Source organism: Erythrolamprus reginae, chromosome 3 (assembly GCF_031021105.1).
Source record: "Erythrolamprus reginae isolate rEryReg1 chromosome 3, rEryReg1.hap1, whole genome shotgun sequence".
Lineage (NCBI taxonomy): Eukaryota > Metazoa > Chordata > Lepidosauria > Squamata > Dipsadidae > Erythrolamprus > Erythrolamprus reginae.
In genome coordinates this window covers 53,406,182-53,433,235 of record NC_091952.1, presented here as the reverse complement: position 1 = coordinate 53,433,235, position 27,054 = coordinate 53,406,182, and the positions used below count along the sequence as shown (strand labels likewise).

The 27,054-nt window shown below is 38.1% G+C and overlaps 1 protein-coding gene across 12 annotated transcripts in view; it reads right to left on the bottom strand.

The window, feature by feature from the left end:
- Positions 1 to 27,054, bottom strand: part of ANKS1A (ankyrin repeat and sterile alpha motif domain containing 1A) — a 140,446-nt gene that overhangs the window by 43,399 nt on the left and 69,993 nt on the right. For 6 of the 12 annotated variants that reach the window (XM_070745300.1, XM_070745305.1, XM_070745304.1 and 3 more), the window contains 2 exons: positions 24,774 to 25,318; positions 4,675 to 4,741 (listed from right to left, as the gene is read on the bottom strand). In XM_070745300.1, coding sequence (XP_070601401.1) covers positions 4,675 to 4,741; positions 24,774 to 25,318 — 612 coding nt within the window. Of the gene's footprint in view, positions 1 to 4,674; positions 4,742 to 6,295; positions 6,347 to 24,773; positions 25,319 to 27,054 lie in introns of all 12 variants that reach the window. The other 6 variants (XM_070745297.1, XM_070745303.1, XM_070745301.1 and 3 more) reach the window with 2 other exon arrangements.

Below are 27,054 nucleotides of genomic sequence, written 5' to 3'. Positions count from 1 at the left end.
AGAAACAAGCAGGTTCCTCATCATCTCCAAGGTTCAAAATTTTATATAAAGCTAAACTATTAGGTTTTCTGAAGCATAAAGTAATAAGTATTCAAAGTAATGTATGTTCCAGTCAGATGTTTGTGGAGAATAGAGAAGAGTTGTGATTATTTCAGAGACTAATATATTAATGTCTGTCAGTCTCAAAATGGGTGAACAGTGCAGTCAGGCTGTAGGGAAAGCAAGTAGGATGCTTGGCCGCATAGCTATAGGTATAACAAGCAGGAAGAGGGAGATTATGATCCCGCTATATAGAGCGCTGGTGAGACCACATTTGGAATACTGTGTTCAGTTCTGGAGACCTCAACTACAAAAAGATATTGACAAAATTGAACGGGTCCAAAGACGGGCTACAAGAATGGTGGAAGGTCTTAAGCATAAAACGTATCAGGAAAGACTTAATGAACTCAATCTGTATAGTCTGGAGGACAGAAGGAAAAGGGGGGACATGATTGAAACATTTAAATATGTTAAAGGGTTAAATAAGGTCCAGGAGGGAAGTCTTTTTAATAGGAAAGTGAACACAAGAACAAGGGGACACAATCTGAAGTTAGTTGGGGGAAAGATCAAAAGCAACATGAGAAAATATTATTTTACTGAAAGAGCAGTAGATCCTTGGAACAAACTTCCAGCAGACGTGGTTGGTAAATCCACAGTAAGTGAATTTAAACATGCCTGGGATAAACATAGATCCATCCTAAGATAAAATACAAAAAATAGTATAAGGGCAGACTAGATGGATCATGAGGTCTTTTTCTGCCCTCAGTCTTCTATGTTTCTAATGTAGATAAAAGCTAAAAATTGTGTGGAGGAGAAATTGAAACATGCCTATAATCAACCGTATGACCTCTAGCTCCACCCAATATATTGAGCCAAATATAAATAGACAGAGCACATGGGTTTTCTCTGCTGGTGAAAATTCAGCTGCTCCTGATTAAGTAGCCTCTGAAAGAACTGAGAAGAATGTCGGGGATAAAGCTGGAAAATACATTTCTGATCTATTTTTTTCTTCTATGTGTTGATTACAGTTCTGAAGGAGCGGGGGCTGCAACCAGCTCTTCGTTCATTTTCCAAATTGTATTTTCTCTCTAATCATCAATGATGCTATTTTTTGCTTATGCATGCTGACAGTTGAAGCTGAATCGACTTATGATATGAAAAGATGTGACTTTCATACCAAAAATTAGCATCTTCCCAAAGAAAGCACCAAACAAGTGAGGATGGAATCAGAATACATCCAGAACCGCCTTCTACCGCACGAATCCCAGCGGCCAATAAAGTCCCACAGAGTTGGCCTTCTCCGGGTCCCGTCGACCAAACAATGTTGTTTGGCGGGCCCCAGGGGAAGAGCCTTCTCTGTGGCGGCCCCGGTCCTCTGGAACCAACTCCCCCCAGAGATTAGAACGGCCCCCACCCTCCTTGTCTTTCGCAAATTACTTAAGACCCACCTTTGTCGCCAGGCATGGGGGAGTTAAGTTATCCTTTCCCCCTAGGCTATTACAAGTTATGCATGGTATGTTTGTGTATATGTTTGATTTTTTATAATAAGGGTTTTTTAGTTGTTTTTATTAATTGGATTGTTCATGTTGTTTTACCACTGGTGTTAGCCGCCCCGAGTCTGCGGAGAGGGGCGGCATACAAATCCAATAAATAATAAATAATAATAATAAAACTGGAGCCACACATTTGAGAAATTCATTTCAGTCTAATAAATCTAACAGTTCAAAGTCGTACTAGACACTGCTAACTACATGAGATACTTAATATAATCTGAAAGGAATGTGTAATACTCTGGGTCAGCCAGGCGGGGCAAGATATAATACATTTTAAGATACAGGTACTTGTTCTGCATTACTTGGTGTTTTCAAATTCCAGCAAATGCCTCAAATTACACAAAGCTATTTCTCCACTGATAAGTACTGTATGAAAAAAGCTATTTTTCTTGGAATGCTATGTATGATTGCTTAGCTATATCAGAGCAACGGAATGCGAGTTGAATGATATGCTCCTTGTATTATCTAATCGTAAAAGAATCTGAAATACCATTTGTAGTAGAATAGCTGCAAAAGTGAGGTACTTAAATACATTTATAAACAAACAAGTTGAAAAGTTGTATGTAGGCCTTAACCTCCCAAAATTTCCAAGGATGTTAATTATTGAATTTCAAGAGAAGACAATAGCATGTTGTCTACCAGAATATCTCCGGGACCGCCTTCTGCCGCACGAATCCCAGCGACCAGTTAGGTCCCACAGAGTTGGCCTTCTCCGGGTTCCGTCAACTAAACAATGTCGTTTGGCGGGACCCAGGAGAAGAGCCTTCTCTGTTGCGGCCCCAACCCTTTGGAACCAACTCCCCCCAGATATCAGAGTTGCCCCCACCCTCCTTGCCTTTCGTAAGCTCCTTAAAACCCACCTCTGTCGTCAGGCATGGGGGAATTGAGACTTTCCCTCCCCCTAGGCTTATAAAATTTATGCATGGTATGTTAGTATGTATGATTGGTTTCTAAATTGGGGTTTTAAATTAACTTAAATATTAGATTTGTTTACATTGTATTATTGCTGTTTGCCGCCCCGAGTCTGCGAAGAGGGGCGGCATACAAATCTGATTAATAAATAAATAAATAAATGTACTGATTTGAGAACATTTGTTAATATCGGTCTGGGTAAAGGATGTAAAATAAAGCATCATATTATTACATGAAATATTAGTGACATATATATGGTAACATATACTGTAACAAACAAGTTTCATACAATTTTTTCAGTCAACACTGTTATGATGAGCATGCAAATACTTTCAGTTAACCATGCATTATACATAATAATGTGATTCTACCGGAAATGTGATTCTTACAGCAAAAAAAATTTCCTAGAGTATATTTGGGTCTCAGAAAACCTAGACTTCAAACTTGGCAACTGTAAGACTTGTGGCTCTAAGACATTTTTCTGAGAAGAAGTTGTAGGTTTTACCAAACCCTCAAAGAGACGCAACAGCACAAAACGGATAGGAACAAAGTCATATTAAGAAGTTTAAAATCAATCCTTTAAGGTGGGTTTCTCAACACCACTGGTTTCATGTGAAAGGCCAATTAAAAAAAGATGAAATGCAGTACTTTATGTCCTGTCTGTGAGGCTTACGTACTTGGTTACTATAACATTATTATTATTATTATTATTATTATTATTATTATTATTATTATTATTAATTGGATTTGTATGCCGCCCCTCTCTGCAGACTCGCAGCGGCTAACAACAATGATAAAAGAACCAGAATGTAACAATCCAATTAATAAAACAACTAAAAACCCTTATAGTAAAATCAAACATACACATAAACATACCATGCATAACTTGTAATGGCCTAGGGGGAAAGAATATCTTAACTCCCCCATGCTTGGCGATAAAGGTGGGTCTTGAGTAATTTGCGAAAGACAAGGAGGGTGGGGGCCGTTCTAATCTCTGGGGCGAGTTGATTCCAGCGGGCCGGGGCTGCCACAGAGAAGGCTCTTCCCCTGGGGCCCGCCAAACGACATTGTTTGGTCGATGGGACCCGGAGAAGGCCAACTCTGTGGGACCTTATCGGCTGCTGGGATTCGTGCAGTAGAAGGCGGTTCCGGATAATATCAGACTAAATTGGTATTTCATACAATCCAGTATGATTCCATTCATGTTTTTATTCAACTTTCATCAAAATCCATTTCCAATTGAGGTTAGATAAATGTTGGCCCAACTCTCTTCCTATGATAAGTTGGATTTGCATCTGATACACATAGTGTTATTCTGTAATAGATCTAACTGAATAAAAATCATCACTGCATATTTAATAAGTTTTGCCCTTATTTCTCTGTCTCTCTTTATTCTCCGTTTTCTTAACCATATTTGTAAGAGGCAGATGAAGAAGCTTTCTTTTCACGCTCTTCTCTGATCCGCAACCACCACTCCACCCACCTGGGAAGACTTCCCTCTATCCCACTTTGGAAGCAAATGTTGGCCCTTTAGAGCCTCGTTTACCCCATTTCTCCCTTATGGTTAACGGGAGAAACAAACAAAGGCGGATCTCAACTGTTACAGCTCAAAGTCCATTTAAAATCACTGATCCAGAATTATCGAAAAAGGAAAGTAAGGGATGAATAAAGCCAGCTGTCCCAGAGAAGACTGCAAGCAGATGTCTTTAAGCAGCTTTTTCTTTTGGCAGCCTTCTGGGAGAAGACTTAGGGAACATGTAGCCTTTCTAAATATCACAACCAGTGTTGGGGAAGCAATCTGGGCTTTGGGGTAGATTTTTGCCCCTCATTTGTGCATACATTTTTAATTTTTGTTGTGCAAAGTGTTTAGTAGTACAAAATACAACATTTGATTGCAGTAATGTAGTTCATTAAATTAAATTAAGCTTTGTGGTATTTCTCCAATTTGGAAACACAGAATAATTATTTGAAATATTTTATCTGGAGCCCTGGAAATAGGAGAACACCAAACATAGAAACATGGCTTGCAAAACTAAAAGCCCCAAATCGGTTAAACTTATTGCATTGGCCTTTGTTTTCCCTCCCTTCTTTTGAATACAAACATAAATAACAGTGATGGTCTGAGACAAAACTCACTCACATCAGTATACAATTCAATATACTGTAGTACCTGATATTCTTTGCTGCTCCTGTGAAAAGTCAATGCCTTCACCAATGGAACTCATGATTTTCTCGATCTGAAAAATTTATTAAACATTAGTAAACATTTTTTCACAAAAAATGCAAATGGAGTTGAGAAATTTTTAATTGCAAAGGAAAAGTTATTTGTTCAAAAGGAATGTCTATGTAGTCTTCAAAAATAATGTTATGTATGATCAGTATTAGAGAAAGAAGTCTACAGAAGGTTTACGGAAGAATCCCCATTTATGATTTGGTTACAAATATGAATGGAACAATAATTTTGAATGTTCAAAATATATAATCCTTCTACTTACAAAGAACACACTATTACAGCTAAGGAAAGATTTCAAGGCACAGATCCCAATATCAAGTTGCTTCAACTAAAAGCTTGTGAAAGCATTAACATAAGTTGTAACAAATGTACAAAAAGTAGAAGCTTTGTAAGTCACCCATAGTTATTGGGAATTGGGCAGCAAAGAAATGCATTAATAAGTGAAAGTTTAAAAAAAACATACTGGGAAATACATCAAAAATCAAGAAGAGAAAAACCACTCAAGTCAGACTGAATAAACTGCAGGATCACCTAAAACAGTGGTTCTCAAACTTTTTTGGGCCATGTCCCACCTAAGCATCTCTAAAATCCTGATGCCCCCCCCCCCCATATAATTCTTACTATTCAAAAAATGAACTCTTTACTATGTGGATGAAGCCTAGAAGGCTATTAACTTGGTTTAAACAAGATTCTAACTGCTCCCATTAAAAATCAAATTGCCCCCCTGTGGGGCGTGGCCCCCACATTGTGAACCACTGATCTAGGAGCTCCCAACCATTAAGAACTCAAAAAAAAAAAAAAAAGAACAGTAGTTGAAATGTTTTTAAATCAGACAGTTAAAAAATTAAGAAAGTACTGCTACAAGTAGTCTTGAAGGTCAAGGACCTCCCATGGAATCTAATGTAAACCAATAAAAGAATTGTACCACATCAATTGCATGCTCAGAAATTTTCAAATATTCTCTATTTGGTTAAAGTAAATATTGTACCTGCCATTGCAAGGATGACATAAAGTACAAATTAGGGAAAACAAAACAACAACAACACAAGATTGTGACATATAATTGTTTGTCAGTTAAGATACACATTAATAACAGATTTGTTTCTTAGATGCAAAAAGTTATATTGGAAAAAATAAACTAAATTTGGAAATACACATTCCAGATAAAGTTTGAGATTAAAGTAGAATTGTTTCTAATAATCACGGGCCAACGGAAATCAGTCCTTTTTTCTTTCTAATCTCCCCCTTTCATCTCAGAATTTAGCTCCTAAGCATTTTGGGACAAAGCCACGGTGTCTTTTACTTATCTCTCTCTCAACACAATTCTACAAAGCAACAATACTAAGCACAAAATCAGAATTAAATGGATCTCGCAGAGGTTTAGAAAAAAGCTTCAGATCCCTACCACATGAAATTTTGCAAGCATCTAATGTCACAGGACCCTCGTAACTAGTGAAGAAAACACACCAACACAAAGAAAGCACAAATTAATTGCACAACTAAGCAACCGTAGCACCAGACTAGTTCCCAGCAGAACAAAGCTTTGCGAGTTTCTTACATTGTAGAAAGACTGAACTTCGGAATCATCAGGCACTTGCTCCTGAAACTGCTGGGAAAGAGCAAAACATGTTTTCCAAAAAAATTCAATCAAATGAAATATAATTCTACTTAGGAGAAAATATAAAGCAATGCACAGGAAGAGTTTTCCATAATTTTACATTTTAAAAAAAGTTTTCTTTGCTTCATTCTAAGCACCTTCCTGACCTTAAGCCCTCATTATTCTGGCTCAGACATAATTTGAATAAGTCACAATTGGCTGACTTCACAGACATCTAGCCAACAGCATAGTTTACACATTACACCAAACCAAACCCATATTATACCTTAACATGATGCAATTCTATTTATTCACATTGCCATGGTTTGCCTTACAAAATAGAAAACAACAATGGTAGCACAGTAATAGAAATACAGATTGCAAAAGATAAAGGCATTTCTTTCTCAGCTTGTTTGTAACAAATGTAATCGGAGTTTCAATTTCTATAAGAATTGAAAGCTTGCTTTGTGGAGAGAATGATGAAAAAAGATGAGAAATTTTGATGACAACATATAAGAAGGAATTTTGTGGATTCTATATGGTGTTTATACAGATGTAAGTAAATATATACATACATGGACTTCTTCATAAATCTAGAATTTAACTCATTCTCTTATTCTCTCTGCACAAATATATTTGCTGACCTACATGTATACTGTATTCTGTCAAATTTTATAGTTTTAACTTAAAAGTACAATGATATTTGTACTTTCTGATGGCTGATATTGCGATTTGGATCCAAAATTTGTGAACGGATTTATTCATCAAACTAGAATTTATTTCTTTTGTCTCTTTATTGAAGCTCCCAGTCTATCTGAAATACTGATTTTGTACAGCCTTCCCAAATCTCACGCATTCCAAAAATGTTGGGCTTTAATTGCCCAGTCAGCCTTGCTAAAATACTGTCAAGATTACAAATGGAGGAAGACCAGATAGAAAATATAAAGCCAAAATTCTGCAAATTGAAATGCTTTTAAAAAAAACTCATGTCAAATGCATTTGGAAGCAAGACAAATGTCTATGGAGATTCAAAGTCATCCAGGTCAGAGTTGTCCCAAAGATGCTTTTTCCAAAGGCAACTTGGACTTCTTTTGCTTAGCTTGAAGTTTAGCTTCTCATCCAAGTTCCTCATCTTCATCTTTGGAACTTTCAGCAGTTCCAAGAAAGTTCCACATCCATTTGCACATTTCAAATGACTCCGAGGGCACAGATAAGTTTTCAAAGTGGCCTCAATGAGTCTCAGAGAGAGTGCTAATGACCAGATGACTGCAAGGAATATTAATCCTTTCGTTCTCCACCATTCAGTTAAAACTGAAGAAGCTTCTTGAATAAGAAGCAAAATGTCTTCAAGGGAAAAAAAGAAAAAAACTCCAGTTGCCTTTTGAAAAAGCACCTTTTGGACAAGCAATACAAATGATTCCATTTTCTCATGCCAACTTTATATTAATTGCACGTTGATAGTTCAAATGAGAGCTATTAAAATTTTAATTTTCCATTAAAGACATATTTTACTTCATTTTTAAATTACATAAAAATATTAAAATGTACTTGGAAATGACAAGGCAGTAAAGCTATGTTTAAATGAATACTCTCATTTTAAATAGCACAAGAATAGTAGCAGCTGAAAGAGGCAAGAGGAGATTATCGTAACTGAAAAACCTTGTGAACCCTCAAATTCTTCTGGAACCCCATTTCTTTAGTCAGTAGACAACTTGAGACTTTTTTTAATGCTGAATTCATTCTGATGTCTATGACATTCATCATTCTTAAGGGCATTTCAAGGAGGCCAAGGGAAGAAAGGCATAGATTTATAAACACCAGGAAGCTCAAGGTAAGCTTAAGGCCTTTTTATGCAGAGTCCTTTTTAGCTGATTTTAAAGGTCCAAGTAAATAGTTCATTTGGTAAAAGTAACAGCTCTGATCTTCTGTCTGTTTGATAAATCCTATTATGCATCCTGAACATGCAAGCTCTGCAGCATTTAAATCTAAAAAAAAAAAATCCATTGATTTACAACAGCTGTGCTCTTCCTTTTGTTGAAATATGGCCAATTGCCAAAAAGGCTTCATTCAGCGCCACCACAGAAAAAAAGAAAGAAAAAAAAATGAAGAAACTTGATATCCTCTTTGCTGGAAAATAATCTGCCATATTAGCACATATTTTGGATTTTTTTTCCTATTTTACATCCTTCATTAAATAGTTACCAGCTCTTGTCAATTTATTTCGCACGTGTTTTTAGACTAGAACATACATTGGTGAACTTCCATTAAGGAAAAAGTATAGGATTTCCTCTTTCAGCAGGTTAATTTAATTTTGATGTAATAATTGGAAAAGCAAAAAAGCAACATTCCTCCTGTTCATTGCTCCAGCCAAAACTCAAAGGGATCCTCTTCCAGTCAGTGAGCTTCCATTAACACCTAAAGTTAAAAGGCAACTATCTTCTTAACACATAAGCTGCATACTTACAGTAAAAGAAAACTCCTTCCTTGTACTTACATATATAGCATTTTAAAAGTTTGCAACAGGCCTGAGATGTGACACAGTATCCTTGATTTATTTTATTTATTTATTTATTTATTTATTATTTGTTTATTTTGCCCAATACACAATACATATAGAAGAGAATAGACATGAGGTAATATATATAAAGAAAAATATAAAACAGAGGAGAAGATATATGAAAGGAAGAAAATATATATGATATATGAGATAAAGGAAAGACAATTGGACAGGGGACGAAAGGCACACTAGTGCACTTATGTACGCCCCTTACTGACCTCTTAGGAACCTGGAGAGGTCAATCGTGGATAATCTAAGGGAGAAATGTTGGGGGTTAGGGGTTGACACTACTGAGTCTGGTAATGAGTTCCACGCTTCGATAACTCGATTGCAAAAGTCATATTTTTTACAGTCAAGTTTGTAGCGGTTAATATTAAGTTTGAATCTGTTGCGTGCTCTTGTGCTGTTGCGGTTGAAGCTGAAGTAGTTATTGACAGGTAGGACGCTGCAGCATATGATCTTGTAATGTGGGCAATATTTTGATTGACCACCAGCAATCCAATTAACAATATCTGATATTTATCCAACTATCATTTGCAATCTATTATCGTGCCCCAAGAACAAGGAACAGAACTCTGTGCCAACTATGATACGCTCTCTCTCTCTGTATGTGTGTGTGCATGCTTGTGTGGATATGTGTGTGTGTGAGAGAGACAAAACTGTCAAAATGCCACATACCTCCCAGAGACCCATTAGATCGCACAGAATTGGCCTCCTCAGGTCCCGTAGACCAGTGTTTCCCAACCTTGGCAACTTGAAGATATTTGGACTTCAACTCCCTGGGGAATTGGGAGTTGAAGTCCAGATATCTTCAAGTTGCCAAGGTTGGGAAACACTGCCGTAGATTAAACAATGTAGGTTGGCGGGACTGCGGGGGCAAAGCCTTTTCTGTTGCTGCCGCGGCTCTGTGGAACCAACTCCCCCCCCCTGATGTTCGCATTGCCCCCACCCTACTGGCCTTTCAAAAAACTACTAAGGGCTTTGCCAACAGTCCCAGGGGCCGTAAATCTTAACATCTGACGTGCCCAAATTGTGTGTGACTGGTATATATGTTGCTGTTGATTGGATTTAGGGTTTTTATTTGAGGTTATTTTAGTTGTGTCATACTTGGGCTTTTACAATTATTGTTATATAACTATGTTCTGTATAGTACTGAATCAGATAGTATTCAAAGGCATAATTACTGATAAAGAATCCTAGAAAAATTATGTCCATTGGGTCACAAAGGGTCAGAAATAGCTGAATAACAGCACATTCATTGCTGTTTGGGTCAATAGGGCAATGGGGAATTTATTTATGATAGTGAAACCTGAGTAATATTGGTTAAAATAGTAATGACATTATAGAATAATTACTCCTTATACTATCCTGAGCAGTAAGTATTCAAATTAGGGAAATGCTTCTAAGAAAATCAGAATTATTTTAGGAAAGTCAGAATTATTCATCTGAAGAGAAAGACAAATGCTGTATATTTAAAGACCCATACTTTATCTCTATATTTACTAAAAAGAAACACCCCCAATATTCAATGTTCCTGCTTTCAGGGATATTTAATGTAGGACATAAAAGGAACAGTTTTCTTAAAGGAGTGTTTTCCCTATTCTACCATAAGATGGCAATGTTTATTAGTTGAGTTTGAATTATTATAGTTAAGCCATTGACCGTTGCTCTATACAAGAAAAACAATGTCTATATTTTTGTTCTTTTTGAGGAACTTTCAATTTACTTTAGTTATCACAGCTATTGGCATCGATACAACAGATTAGATTTCTAACAAATGATTTCTGCTTTATATTCAATTATATTACAAGACTCTAATGAAAATTCTAAAAACTATTATCAGAAAATGTGATTAAAACATAATGATCCGTGTAATAGCTGAAACTAATCAAGAGTTAATATGAAAGAAAAGAATGTACTTTCACTAGCTAAATGACATTGTATAATATGTCATTTGTTTTTATTCATCTGAGTTTGTATTTATCTACTTTTAAGAACTGCTAAGAACCAGATAATTTTTACTTTGTCCTGATATGTAAAAACCACAGAACTCAAAGAGGGTGTGCTTTCTTTTTCACATGATTGTACTTGAAAGGAATCTAAGAATTCAGAGTTAAAATAAGTGCAATGGATTCACTGGGTTTAAATGTAGTATATAGTTTTCTCTAGCAAATAAATGAAACTTAAAATATCTCTGTGAATATATAGATATTCACAGTGTCATCTTATGCATATTTATAAAGTCCTCTAAGTTCAGCAGAATTTTTGAAATTATTTCTCCTCGAAGTATTGTTATCAATTTCACAAGTTGTATCACTGTCTCATCCATGCCCTAAAATTAATGATGTATATTATCTGAAAAAATTCCCGCTGTGCCATGAAACGGAATCTTCTCATCAATTCAACAAGGAGCTCATCTTCAACTGCAGGCATGCTTCCTTTTTGTCACGGTTCCACAAAGTTTACAATTGGAAAGATCTGTTTTCAATGGCAAAAGACCACACTGAACGATTAAAAAAAAATCATCAGCAAAGGTAATATGTCTGTTTTATGGAGTTTGATGTCCTGATTCCAAAAATATGCTTAGTTTTGCTCTATCACATAAAGTTTCTGATAGAGAAACATTCTGATAGAGAAACGTTTTTGTTATTACATTTTGTATTCTATTAATGTTATTGTTTTCTTAATGTTGCCAGTATACTGCTCCATGGAAACTATATTTGTTGCAGAATAACTATATACATTTTTGAAATCAGGACAAAAAATGATTCAGAAAAGTACAAGGCCAACTGCAATGATTACAAAAAATATTTTTTGTAGACCTGTGCTATCTAACTTCAACTTAAACCACAGGGTTATATTCCACAATAGGGTGGGCTGAGGATACCAGTTCATACAATTTCAGAAATCTGAAACAAATACTTAAGATTTGAGAAATCATACTCTGGTCCAGGGGTGTCAAAATTGATTTCATTGAGGGCCGCATCAGGGTTGTTTTTAACCTTGGGGGGGGGGGGCGTGGCTAGCTTTGCATCACTTCTGTCAGGGGCACCTATGGGGTCTCAGCTCTCCGCCAGCGAAAACGGGCTCCTGAGCTCTGCTTTCCGCTGCCACGGCCTCCTGCAACCCTCTGCCAATGAAAACAGAGCTCGGGACCTTGCATGCGGCTCTCCCGAGCTCTGTTTTCATTGGCAGAGGGTTGCAGGAGGCCGTGGCAGCAGAAAACAGAGCTCAGGAGCCCGCTTTGGCTGGCAGAGGCATCACAGGCTGGTCCTTCGCTTTTTTCAGGGTGACCCTGTGGGCCAGATCTAAGTACCCCATGGGCCGGATCAGGCCCCTGGGCCTTGAGTTTGACAACTCTGCTCTAGTCCTACAAGAAAGCCAACAAGCCAGTGAGTCAGTCACCTTGTGTGGTCCTCATGAGAAGTAACAACCAGGTTAGTTGTCTAGAGAGATCACAATTTTCTAGCCATCACTTTTCTCAATGTGAGTGAAAAACATAAAATTATAGCAGACATTTGCCACAATAATAGAAATTTACCAGTGATTCACCACAAACCAGCAGATCTGGCATCTTAAGTACGTAATACAGCAAGAAAACCCTAAATATTCACCCAAAGTGAAAAGAAGTACTAATGCAAAGTAATATTGAGTGACAGTGATATGAGAGTGAGCCATATGATTGTTCAAGCTGTTTCTTCTATGTTATCCACTGAGCAGATGATAGTCTGTAATCTCTCTGCCTGAGAGGCACCAATTGTAATTGACTTTGCAGAGTGAAATGCAAGGGGACAAAACTGACAGCTGATGGACAGTTCATATTTCAAATGCAAATCCCAGCTTGACTTGTGCCTAGCCCATTGCATGGAAGAAGCACCAAATTTACCACAGTTCTTACAGATTTGGTAATCACCAAAATCCAGAATGATACTATGGGTTTTACAGTTTGAAACAGAAAAGCAATAAAAATAAATATCTACAGGACGTCATTCCAGAGTACAGGGACTATAACAGAAAAGACACACTCTGAAACAGTGATTTTCAACCTTTTTTGAGCTGCGGCACATTTTTTACATTTACGAAACCCTGGGGCACATTGAGCGGGGGGGGGCAAAAGAATTCTCTCTCTCTCTTCCTCCCTTTTGCTCTATTTCTGTCCCTCCCTCTTTCTCTCCCTTTCTCTTTCTTTCTCTCTTCATCCCTCTTTCTTTCTCTTCCTTCCTTCCTCTCTTTTTTTGCTCTCTTTCTCTCTCCCTCCCTACCTCCCTCTATGTCTTTCTCTCTCTCTCCTTCCCTCTCTCTCTTTCTCTCTCTCTCTTGCTTTCTTTCTCTCTCTTGCTCTCTCCCTTGCTTTCTTTTTCTTGTTCTCTTTTTATCTCTCTTGATTTCTTTCTCTCTCTCTTGTTCTCTTTCTCTCTCGCTTGCTCTTTCTCTTGCTTGCTTTCTTTCTCTCTCTCTCTCTTGCTTTCTTTCTCTCTTGCTTTCTTTCTCTCTCTGAGCTTCGCGGCACACTTGACCATGTCTCGCGGCACACTAGTGTGCCGTGGCACACTGGTTGAAAAACACTGCTCTAAAACATACCGCCTGATCTGGCTGAAAGAGCGGAAATCATAGGAGGTAGGCAGTCCCTGAAATAACCTGGCCCCATGCCATGAAGGTCACATGCTAGCAAAATAATGCTTAGGGTCATCCAATACAAATTAGAACTTTATATGGCAAAAGTGATGCCAGATGTTCTATCTGGCTTTAGAAACATTCCTTGGAACATGACACATTATTTCTGATGCTGGCTAGATAATTGAGAAAATCAAAGAATACTTAAAAAGAAGTCAAGTATGTGCTTTATTAATTACAGAAAGGCCTTTGAACGTGTTAATCATTTCAGGCTGTAGATGCTTAGAAAAATCGGAAGCTTAGAGCATCTCACTATCCTCACACACAGTGATACTGTCTCGAAGCAAAAACTGGATTTGAAGAAGCAGGATAGAAAAAGTATTGATGCTTTAGAAATTTGGTATTAAAGAAGATTCCTGACATTGCTTTGGATAGTCAAAACAAAAACAAAAAAAATCCAAACAAATGACTCATCAAAAAAATCCAGTACTTTTATTCCGGCACAAATGACCAGAACTCAAATTATCCTACTTCAGACACATTATGCAAAGACCTAGCTCTCTTGTGAAGGAAAGCAGAAAGGAAAGAGAAGACCACAACCAACAGCAAACTGGATGGACAGTTACACTGATGTTATCCAAAAGGATAAGTTAGAAACACAGAGACATGGAAGATTGAAGGCAGAAAAAGACTCATGGTCCATCTAGTCTGCCCTTATACTCTTTCCTGTATTTTATCTTAGGATGGATATATGTTTATCGCAGGCATCTTTAAATTCAATTACTGTGGATTTACCAGCCACGTCTGCTGGAAGTTTGTTCCAAGCATCTACTACTCTTTCAGTAAAATAATATTTTCTCAGGTTGCTTCTGATCTGGCCTAAGGTACATTATCATGGAGAAAACCTATGGCAGTAAGAAGTGACCCTAACTGAATGGAAGAAAAATTTAACCATTTATTCCTCAGTATCATTAAAGGTGATAATCAACACCCTGAACTGCACCCAAACGTCACTGACAACCAGTGCTGCTCACAGAACATAGTGGTGCCATATAAGGCATTTTGAGGCATGCTTACACTGCTGCGTTAAACAGATGGTGTTCACAGGTCTTTGCAAAGGTTAAGGGAAGCAATAAAATATTCTCCCAGATAATTAAGTTGGAAAGGGACCAATGCATTATAATAACAAAGTCAAATGTATATGCAGCCTAAAGAAAACAATCAAAAGGAGAACAAGACTATCACAGGAAAGAATAAATGTAAGGTGGCATTGAAATGAGAATGGCCTGGATCTGACATGACACAATTTAAGAATATAGACTGTGAGATACAGTGAAGCGAGGGGGGGGGATCCTATGTCATGGAATGGCATGGCATAAGCATCTCAACAGTAAACTCTAGCAATGGTGTCATATTTCTCTGCAATACGAATTCTGGTGTCTGGAAACCTAATTGTGATAGGTACCTGATCAGTAACCAGAAAGTTCATATATCTGAGAATTTTAGGTACATGGATTGTTTTTCTGCAGGGTCAGCCAAGCTAATGATTGACCCTGACCCTGGCCAATGAATGGGGTTTTTGGGTGTATGTGTGGGTGTGTTAGTCCTTTTAATTAGCTAATTGGACTTAAAATGTTGTGTACTATATATTTGATTTGTTGTGAGCCGCCCCGAGTCCTCGGAGAGGGGTGGCATAGAAATCCAATAAATAATAATAATACAGTTTTCGATCCTGCATCTGGCCAATGTAAAGCACAGGAACATAAGAACATAAGAAGAGCCATGCTGAATCAGGCCAAAGCCCATCAAGTCCAGCATTCTGTGTCACACAGTGGCCCACCAACTGTACATGGAGATCTTGAGCACAAAGAGAAGGCAAAACCCTCTTTTGTACTCAAGGGAATCTTGCCAGCCCCAACCAACATAGAGGCGGCACATGGACATCCGTTTCAATAACCACCGATAAAGGAGTGTTTATGCATATGCTCTGGGAATGCCCAGTGGTGCAGAACTTTTGGCAAAAAGTGCAAGAGGATATTAATAGGATATTAAATATAAGATGGATGATTACTAAGGAAATGGCAGTATTAGTAAAAAGTAGTGAGATGGGAGAATACAGAGAAATAAAACAAGCAGCGATAGAAAGCGCTCAGGTGGAAATAGTCTTGGGGTGGAAAGATGTGACAAAATGGACAATGCAAAACCGGTATAGGTACATGGTGGACCACATTCACTTTGAGATTAAGGATAAATTCTATTAATGAAACTGATTTGCAACAGCTGATGGGGCGATGGGACAAGGTAAGACGATATATGGCGAGTAGGATCTGAGACCAAGCTATAAGAAACAAGTTGGAATCACTCTATAATATGTAAAGAAATATTTCCCTTTTGGGTTTTAAATGATTTATACAAGAAATACCCCCAACTGGTGGTGGGGTATGATTGATTGTCTGGTGGTGGGATCACTGAGCACATGTTATATATAATATGTTGTGTGTGTGTTTTATATTATAAAAATCAATAAAAAAATAATTTAAAAAAAATAACCACCAATACACTTGGCATCCATGAATCTGTCTAATCCTGCCTTGAAGCTATCCAAGCTGACAGCTGTCACGACCTCTTCTAGAAGTGAATTCCATAAACCAATGACAGGGCAGACTCCCTGAGCTGCTCCACAAATGTTTTAGAGAGCAAGTTCCCGGATGTTTATAAATCTTTTGTATATACACTGAACTGTCTCAAAATAATTTGTAAATTACTCAAATCAAATCTTTATTATGGTCAAAGGCCAGCATAAGGAGATTGGAGTACATTAAATTAGCAAGCATATAAAATAGATCAGAGTCCAAAAATAATTAAAAGTTAAAAGACATAAAAGAAAAAGTAAATATTTCAAAACCCGAAAGTCTAAAAAGGAATCTAAAAGGAGGGGGTATAAGCATTAGATGGCTGTAGAAATGTAAGCATGTGGCTGACTGAATCTATCACAATAGAGATCACACTAGCATGACCAGCTTAGATCCGTGATGGCGAACCTATAGCACCTGTGCTACAAGTGGAATGCGGAGCCATATCAGTGGGCATGTGAGCTCAGGTCTGACATGAATGCGTGCACCAGCCAGTTAATTCTTGGGCCTTTTTGGCCCACTAGCAGTCATGAAATAGCCTGTTTTTAGTTTCTGGAGAAGGTGGGAAATGCCCATTTTTGCTCCCCGCAAGCTCCAGAGCCTTTCTAAGAACCTAGGGAGGACAAAAATGGTCTGCCCCCTGGAGGTCCTCCAGAGGCCAACTTGAAATGGGCCATTTTCTGCCTGTGGAGGGCCTCCAGGGAGGGAGGCTGGTTTATCCCTTCCCAGGCTCCTAGAAAGGCTCTGGAGCTGGGGGGAGAGCAAAACAATAGGACTCCCAGTTCAACCAATAATTGGCAATTTGGCCATTTTCTGCCTTTGGAGGGCCTCCAGGGGTATGGGGAAGGCTGTTTTTGCCCTCCACAGGTTGCTTGAAAAGCTCTTGAATTTGGGAAGATTAAAAAAAATGGGGGGGGGGGGGCCTTCCAGTTCAACCGGTAGTTGGCAAATGAGCCATTTTCTGCCTCCAGAGGGCCGTTGTGGGTAGTGAAGGCCGTTTTCGCTCTTCCCAGGCTCCTAGAAAGGCCCTGAAAGCTGGGGAGAGCAAAAAACAGGTGTGCCAGGAACGGATGTGTGTGTCACGCATGCATGTGGGGGGGGGGGGTGCATGGAATTAGACTGTGGGCATGCACAAGCATGACCCCCCCCCCCAAGCTTTTCGCACATCAACCAAAAAAGATTTGCCATCACTGAGCTAGATGCTAATTGGGACTAGTTTATCGCACAAGTCATCGCCTGATAGATTTTAAACACTGCTGCGCAGAATCTGGCAACACTGTATGTTATAGCAGGATTAATATATGAAAGCAGCAGGGAGGTGTGGTGGAATTGTCTTGTGCACCCTAGGCATTTATGTAATAATGGTGAGATATGTCTTGTATGAATCTCTGTAGTTCAAGCAAGGGGTAAGCAGATGTTCTACTGTTTCTGTGTGTCTAGAGACACACAACCACCTTCTCTCTAAGGAACCTTCCTATACTGGCTTTCAAGGACAGCTAAGGAGAAAGCATGGCATCCTACAAAGTAAAACCTTTGACAGTTAGGTACTTCGGTATGCAAATTATTTGTATATGTACATATACAGAAGCCCACCAATAAATCTACTCTATGAAAAGGAACGCTATTTGTAGAAAATACCTCATAAATCTGATGCAAGCAATCCAGTTCTGTTTCATAACTTACGATTTAATTACTTTCTAATAATAAAAGCACTAGGCCATTAGACCAGAATAATATTACCATCTCAGTAGGATTACAAAGTGAGAACGCCTAGAGAAAAATAATCAAGACTGATGCAATCAATTTCGCCTTTGAATCTTGAAAAACCAAAATGTATTTTCTTATTTCTGCAATGTTTCATTATTTGTAAATACAGTGGTACCTCTACTTCAGAACTTAATTCGTTCCGTGACCAGTTTCTTAAGTAGAAAAGTTCTTAAGTAGAAGCAATTTTTCCCATAGAAATCAATGTAAAGCAAATAATGCGTGCAAACCATAAAAGCTTGGAATTTGGGTGGGAGGAAGAGAAGGAAGAAGAGGAGGACAGTCACTGCCAAAGGAAGAAGGGGAGGTGAGGGGAATAAAAAAAAATCCAAAACTTTAACGCTTAAAAAAAAAAAGAGGGACTCTGAGGTGGCGTCCAGAGAAAGGAAAACAGTCCGTTCACTCTGCCAAAGCCTCCTTAAGCGCCACTGAAAGGCTCCTCTGGCAGCCCAGAAAAGCCCGAGATGGCCAGAATTAAAGGGGGAATGGCAGGAAACTGGCCAGGCCTTCGGGCTGCTCTCAAATTTCCTGGGAAATTTTTCCGGGCTCGGGTTCTTAAGTAGAAAGTGGTTCTTAATAGAGGCAAAAAAAATCTTTTAACACCCGGTTCTTATCTAGAAAAGTTCTTAAGTAGAGGCGTTCTTAAGTAGAGGAACCACTGTATTTTATTTTACACTGTTGTCCTTAGATGTCCCTGAAATGATTTATATTTAGTGTAGGCATATTTAGGATTTAGAAGAAGATAACTTCAAATAGATATTAACTATTTGAATAATTTCTTTTAGGCTATCCTATAATAGATACACATTCATGTCCAAAATTTGGGGTGCTACATCCTGGCATAGAATGACACATCTCATGTCAATTTTTGACATATCTCACTTCAATCTTCAAGAAGTATAAGAACTGTTTTATGTAAAATATAACGTGCTTTGAGTGCTGCACACTGAATTGGGGAGTACTGAATATTTATAAACACATTACAAAAACAAATTTACCACTTTAGCCTTTAGCTATGTTTAAAGGAACTCAAATATTTATGCTATCCACAGCCTAACCCATACAAGTCCATTCCTTCAAATTTATTTTCCAGTGAACTAAGCTAATAAGCAGCTTTTCTTAGCTAATGGGTTGATTTGTGCTTTCATATTTCAATAGTTGTAAATAGTTGAAAATGCCATTCAACATACTAACTTCAATAAAATGTAATAAATGGTACAATACTAGCTGAAAACGGAATTTATTGACAATCAGTTCAACTCCATCTATCTTACTCAAAGCATCAGCACAAAGTGTCTTTGATTCCATGTAGCTTCTTCTGCTAATGAAGAAAAATGAACTGCTACAGGTTCTCTCCACCCACCCACCCACCCCACTTGATTCTAAATTGGTTTGTACTTTAGGTCTAGGCTTATAATATTTTGGGGGTGGGTGGAATCAATTATATTATCCAACACATAATATTTATAATGTATTTTTGTTTTTGTTTTTAAATAGAGCTTGCTTAAGAAACATCCAGTATGGCGACATAGCCCTGCTGATTACTTGAAAAAGAATGTGACTAACAACAGAAAAAAGATTGATCTAAAGCCTAGCATCTAAATACAGTCACAGAATAGTAAACACCTTTGGAGAAATCATATTAGACAAAGGTGATATGCTCCTATGGTAATAAACAGCAATAATATTCGTCTATTTAAAACCTTAATTATTTAATTATTTTCATTACCAGTGCCCATGGGTGGCTATGTCCAAGTACATGTTTGATTATTATCATGTCATACGTTTTTCTTTTACCTTACAAAAAATGTCTTGAAGAAGCAATGGATTATTATATGACACTAATTACTAGATCAGGCTAGAGAAACACACTGAAAAATCTTATAGAATTTCAGACTTTGAATAATCTATAATAAAAATGAAGCATTTGTGACAGCAAATTAAAGAGAAAATGACAAAAATAACTAATGTTATAGCTACACGAACATTGTTTAATTCCATATAACTGCAAGGTTGAATGACCAATGTATTTATTCTTTCATTTACGACCTCAAGGTGGAGTATGTAGTATTCCATCCTCCATTTTTCTCTCTCAAGAAATAAACTTGGAAATTGGGCTGGCTGGAGAGTGAGTGCTTAACATAAAATCATTCAGTGACTGCCCTTGGCAGAGGATACTTGAACCTGGTCTTTCCAGTCCTAGCCCAATATCTGAACTACTGTACAACACTAGGTTTGAAGGACACCGATTGATCACGTTGCTTTAAGATAAACTAATAAATGGATCCTCATTTTCTATCACTTGTAGTCTGCTCACTCCTTAAGTGCTAGTCAGGAGGATGTGTTGCATTTTTCTATATACACCCAGGATTTGAGTGAAGAGTTATTGGATGGCCTTCTTGGCTATGAACTCCTCACTCTAGGTCAGTGATGGCGAACTTATGGCACGAGTACCACAGGTGGCACGCGGAGCCATATCTGCTAGCATGTGAGCTGTTGCCTTAGCTCAGCTCCAACATGCATTTGGAAGCCTTGGGAGCCTTGGGAGGGCAAAACACGAGCCTACTGGGACCACCAGAAGTTGGGAAACAGGCCATTTCCAGCCTCCAGAAGATCCCCTCCCCAGGCATTGAATTATGGGTGTAGGCACTCACACAATAGCACATGTGCCGCTCTTCTGGCACCCAAGGAAAAAAAAGTTCATCATCACTGCTCCAGGTGGTCACCAGCTGGTGGTCCACGGACCACTGGTCTTCCGTGAGAAAATGGTGGTGGTTCACAGAGAAATCTTTGCATTTGTCTCAATGACCTGGCTGAAGTTCTTGTGGCACTTGTGCAGTTTGACTCCCAAGGACAGGCTAGGAGGCTTCAGGCAGTTAGTGGAGAGATGCACTCAGGGTCAACCTTAGCTTTGCTATCCATTGCAGGCACTAAATCGGTCCTCTGCAAACTCAAATGCCTGGCTCCTCAAGAGACAAGAGTTTGAAAGGAGCCAATCTAGCGTCTGCAACAGACAGCAAAGCTAGGGTTGAATCTGGGTGCTTCTCTCTGCTGTAGTGCTTCCTGTATGCGGTTCACCATCTCGAGCTCCAATAGGCAGGAGACAAGGGGCAGTTCCTCATCCAGGTGCAGGAAAGGAAAGAAGGGGAGGGAAAGGGGGGGAGGGAAGGAAAGAATGAAAGGAAAGAAGGAGAGGAAAGGAGAGAGGAGGGAAGGGAAGGAAAGGGGGAGGGGATGGGAGAAGAAAGGAAAGGGGGAAGCAGGGAGGGGAGGAGAAGAAAGGAAAGGAGGGGTGGGGAGGAAAGGAAAGGGAAGAAAGGAGGAAAAGAAAGAAAGGAAAGGTGGCAAGGGGAAAGGAGGGAGTATAGCTACAGCTCTGGAATATGGGACTGACTTTCCCACCATCATCAACAAGCCGTCAGTCTGTCCATCTTTGTTTTCCTTCACTTAGATTGACCAAGCTTCTTGAGACAAAGAATGCAAAAGTGGTTTCCAGGGTGTGTGCTTGGGCCAGACACTTTCTCTCAGCCTCCCACCCAGAGGCCTTGAATAAGTAGGTAGGTAGGCCTGAAAGGCAGCTGAGCTCCCCCCCCCCCCCGAGTGGTCCGTGGGATTTAAAATTATGAATGTAGTGGTCCCTGAGGTCCAAAAGGTTGGAGACCCCAGCTCTAGAGCTCATCTTGCTCAAGGCTCCTGTAGCCTACAAATGATTGATTCGGCTTTCCACTTTTGTCAAGTGAACACCCCTATCTCCTAGAGTCAGAATGCTCCCAAATCTTGCTAATAGGAAGGCAATATAAATTGTGATTTTCTACTGGACCTTAAGGGCCCAAATAATATTGTTTTAATTGCAACTGTAAATTGCATATAATTTAAATAATAAATGGCACATGGCTATAAATATATAAATTCCAGAAAATAATAAAGGAGAGTGAAAATGTCACAGAATGTCCCAGTTTTGTGTACAAAACAGGCCACCGTGCATTTTGAAAGTGTTTCAGAGTTTAAATATCTTTATTTCAAACTTGAGACATCCCCAGAATGCTTGAACCATCCCATTTCATGTCTGAAACTAACATTCAAACAAACATTCATGCAAAAAACATTTAGAAATAGAACATTTCTATTTTTATTTTGTTTTATGTTACTTTCTGTGCATCTTTATTTTTAAACACATTTCTCCCTTGACTGCCTTGCCTTATAGAGAAAAATAAAATATTTTTCCTGAGCTCTGTAGTTACTGCAGATACTTGTGCAAACACTGCATTATAACCATATTAATAATCTGCTATTTCCAAAATATGTATTTTAGTTCCACAATCTCATTATATTGTCCCTCTGAGTAGAATGCACAATTATTTCAATTTTTAGGTTCCAATAAATCAGTTTAAAAGTTTGAGAATAATTCACGCCTAATTTATTTTATTAGGAACAAAGTCTGATCAACTAAATTTGAATTCAATTTCAAATTTCATAAATTCACAGTTATTCTTGAGATGGAGAGAGGCTTAGCAAAATAGGAAAAAGTAGTTTGTTATTAAAAAAAAGTTCTATGCTATAAATATCCCAAAGACCTGCAAAATATATTGATAGTAATGATTATTTATTATACTTCTGGCATTGCTGCTTATTCTTTGATACAAATATTAAACTTACATAATTCAAAGTTACAATTGAAGTTATCAACAAAATACCAATGGAACAAAAAGCAATTATTCTATTAGGATATATAATTACCGATCCTCCGCAAATTTCTAAAAGATAATATATTGAAAGAATTCAGAAAAAAACAGATTAAGCATTATAGAAATATTAAAACGGCACTTTGTAAGCACTTTAGTCATTTGGATGAAAAAATCTTGAAGTATTTAAAATAAATACATATCTGGCAAACATATTTCATCACAATATTTTTAGACTGGTTTTAGTAACAATCTCAAGGTGACCAGAAATACTGTTTCTACAAAGCAAGCAACAGTTTCCAGAACAAGACTGCTGATATGCACAAATCATGTAACTTGTAGCATAAAATTAATGTTATGCAGTATTTTGAAACAGGCTTTCCAACACTTGAGCTGCTTCGATGTATTTGAAATGAAAAATGTTATATAAGAACTGTAATTCAGAACATAGATTAATGTTTTTATTATAAGAAATATCATTGCACTCTAAACAAATAGCAGTTACTGCAATACTTCTGATTCAGTTGCAAAAAAGAGACCTAATGTATATAGGACTGTGATGGCAAACCTGTGACAGGCGGAGCCATATTGGTAGGCACGTGAGCTCAGGCCAGCTGGTTTTCAGGCCGTCTGGGCCCACTGGGAGTTGGAAAACAAGCTGTTTCCAGCCTCCGGCGGGGTGGAGAACACCCATTTTTTGTTCTCCCCAAGTTCCAAAACCTTTGTAGGAGCCTTGAGAGGGCAAAAATGGCCTTCCCCACCCACTGGAGGCTCTCTGGATGCCAGAAATGGCCCGTTTCCCAAATTGAAATGGGCCATTTCTGGCCTCCAGAGGCCCGGGGGGGGGAGAGGAGGCTGTTTTTGCCCTTCCTAGGCCTCTAGAAAGGCTCTGAAGCCTGGGATCAGAAAAAAAAAATGGGCGTGCCATCATATTCCAGCAGCAGGAGGGGTCATACACTGATGCGGGACTGCATGGGATTATGGCTGTGGCCACAAGCGCACACGACCTCTCCCATGCTCCCCTTTTTTTGGAATGCAAACCAAAAAAAGTTTGCCATCACTGATCTAGGATCACATAGGAAACATCTGTATACCTTAAAATACACACATCTTTTCCCAGTGAAATATACACATCTTTCCCCTGCACTGTAACTGTGCAATCTTACAAAACATGCCTCAACTTTTAGGAGGTACAGTTTGCAATATTTTGCACCCAAGGTATTTCAAAAGACTTTTTAAAGAAATGGAGTATCCCAGCACTACACAATAAAAATAAATAATGATTTTATACTTTCAATTTATAATCCACACAATTTAACCTCCCTCATTTGTTTGCTAATGGATTTTCTTTAATATTCTTTTTTAGACCTGGCATGGCATAATGTTTCCCCAACTAAGTCTTAACTGCTTAATAATAGATTTTCCGATCTATAAAAGGCAGTTTGCATGCTCATGCAACTTCATTTTAAGCCAGAGTAGAATAAGCAAGGAAGGCTTTAGTGCTGTTTGAAGAATAGCACTTAATCTCTGCTGACTTCCTATCAGAACAAAGTTCTATTCAGGAATGGTTTCTCATATATTATGCTGATTTCCCATTAATCCTAGGAATTAGCTATTTTAAGAGAGCAAGAACTTTGAACTTTGCTTATACTTTTCAGAGGTCCAATATTGTTCTTATTTTATTTTATTGATTGCATGTAATATTCTAATTTTCTGAGAACTGGTGGATTTGGGGTTTTCATGAGCTGTACTCCATAATCATCACAATTATGACAAATCATGACTTCAACTATCTTGCCTTGTATGTTATGACATCTCTTATATATTAAGGTTCACCTTTCAAGTTGCATTGTTGAAATAAATGAACGTTTGCACAATATTCTAATTTTTCAAGTTTGACCTGTATAATATCACCCAAACTTTTTCCACAAACTATTCTAATGTGACACTGCTTTTGAATAGAATAATACCATTTTAGACAACGCTGAATATTTTTAAAATCTTCCTTAAATTCTTTATCACTTAAGAATAAAATTCATGGGTATAATTTTTAATTAGCTACCAAATAAATTTGATACTAGGATTAATAAGCACCTGCTTCTACTCTTTCATCCCTATTCCATTTTTATCATGGAATTCCTGCAGCAATTTTTATTTTATTTTTTAAAAAAAATCCAGCTTGGTCTTACCTCATCCCACTCGGAAGCAAAGGAAGGTGATTTCTCCAGCCTTTTTTTCCCAGTGCTACAATTGGAAAGGGATTCACTTCTGCTCCCCATAGTATCGTCCTCTGTTGGTGAGGTGGTCAAAAGGTCAGAATCCGATTTTGATAAGCTGCGGCTAAGTTTGAGGTCTGCTTTGGACTTGCTTCCTGGATGAACTCTTCCCACAACACCGCTCTTGTCTCCATCCTCAGCACTACCGGGGTGCTGTGGCAAATGAGGATGTGCCAAAGTTCCAGAATCCAACTTGTCACGTATATGGCGTATGGCTGAATAGACCACTTTATTTTGGTCTGCAATACTAGATTGTACCGATCCAGAAGCCTCAGTATTTTCCAGCTGCATAGCAGTTCCCTCTGCGCTTCCTTTGCCCACAGCAGAAATGAGTCTCAAAGGGTCCTCATTTATGTCGCACACCGGAGAAGAACCATGCAGAAGACCTGAGAATTGTTCCAGGACCTGGGCATCTTGGACGTCTGCTTGGCTGTGGCTTCTGTTGAACCTTTTTTGGTCTTCAAAAGGGTACAAAACCACCCCCAAAAATAAAACCCATCAAATAAAGATCAAGAGAAACAGGATTTTAGCTTTTCTCCCTCAGAGAAAGAGAGAGAAAGAAAAGAAGAAGAAAGAACAGTATTGTTCGGAGTACTCAGATTTTACCCAAAGTTGGAGCATTTATGAAATTCTAAACAGTGGCCTGATTTATGCAATCTGGCAGCCCACTCTGTTTCATTTTATTCCTGTTAACACTAACAATCAGCCCTTGCTATATAAGGTTTGGAGAAGTGCTAACTATACCCAGCAAAGGGGGGAGGGGAGAGACTGAGTCTCCTGGAACATATTTCCATAAAGGCCAAAGTGTTATTTAGAGCAACACTCCCTATTCCTTGGCAGAGAGTGCTGGGTGGGGAAAGATGAGCTGCAAACAACCTGCAAATATGAACAAATCCCCCCCCCCTCCACCCGACAGCTGTTTCTTTCCCTGGTGACTTGAACTCACCTCCTTTTTGCAACAGCAACAATTCCTTTAAAGCCACGTTAACTAATTTCACTATTTCTACTGCTGCAGTGAATTTCAACTTGCAATATGTATTGCAGCAGAGAAGTAACATTAACTAGACTCATGCTTTAATATATTGTATCAAAAATCAGACCCTGATTAAAGCATGAATAATTCACCAGTGTAAATTATGTAAAAGCTTATAGCAAAGAGCCACTCTGAACAACAATCATTAATGTGTTGCCCAATATTTAATATTGAAAAAAAACCACGTTATGCAACCTAGGTTCTTCACAATGGTACACTTCACTCATTGGAGAGTATCTGAGAAACAGAAAGCAAAGCTTTTTTCTATGGTACTTATCTTAGATTGGACACACAAGCATAGATATGATAGATATTAACTTCAAATCCAAAATTACCTTGGTAAGCTCTATATGGCTAAGGTTATGTTACATTTTGCAATGACTCAGTAGAGCTTCATTATTCCTAAATCAAATCAGAAAGTACTTATCTCTGATTCAATTGGAGCCTTTGTTGATTAATCAGTGTGAAGAAATCAGAAAAAACCAGGAAGGTTCTTTCAATGAAACAGTCATTTCTAGGGATTTCTGCTTCTGATATAAGCTTTTACAAGGCTAAATCTCTTTTCTGTGGCTGATATAACTTGATAACATTAAGCTCATTTGCTTTATGTATTATTTAATTTTTTTCTGCAGGGCTTATTCTATGTGAGGTTTGACAAAATTGTGTTTATTGGCAGCTATTCCTCTGAGCTTAAAAATTACTCAATATCTGAGAAAATACTTATTATAAAATCACTTATTGCAGAGATACAAAGTATTTTAAGCATGTGTGCCAGAAATGTTTTTGCATTTATTTTCTTACTCAAAATCAGGAAGAACAAGACTTTTTGGGTCTGAGAACATTTTAGAGAACAAAATGACATCCAGACCAGATTTACATTAAGATTCTTATCTTGATATGTGTGTAGCAGAGAAAATGTATCAGTCTAAACCAGGGGTCTCCAATCTTGGCAACTTTAAGACTTGTGGACTTCAAATTCCAGAATTTTCTGAATTGAAGTCCACAAGTCTTAAAGTTGCCAAGGTTGTAGACCCCTGGTCTAAGCTAACTTTCACTGTCAAATCTTTCCCATCAAAGTGTAAATTACAAGTCTTCTAAGGAAGTATATTGTTTAAGAGGAACACCTTGTCTGCTTTCATAGATTTGTTGTGATAATATATT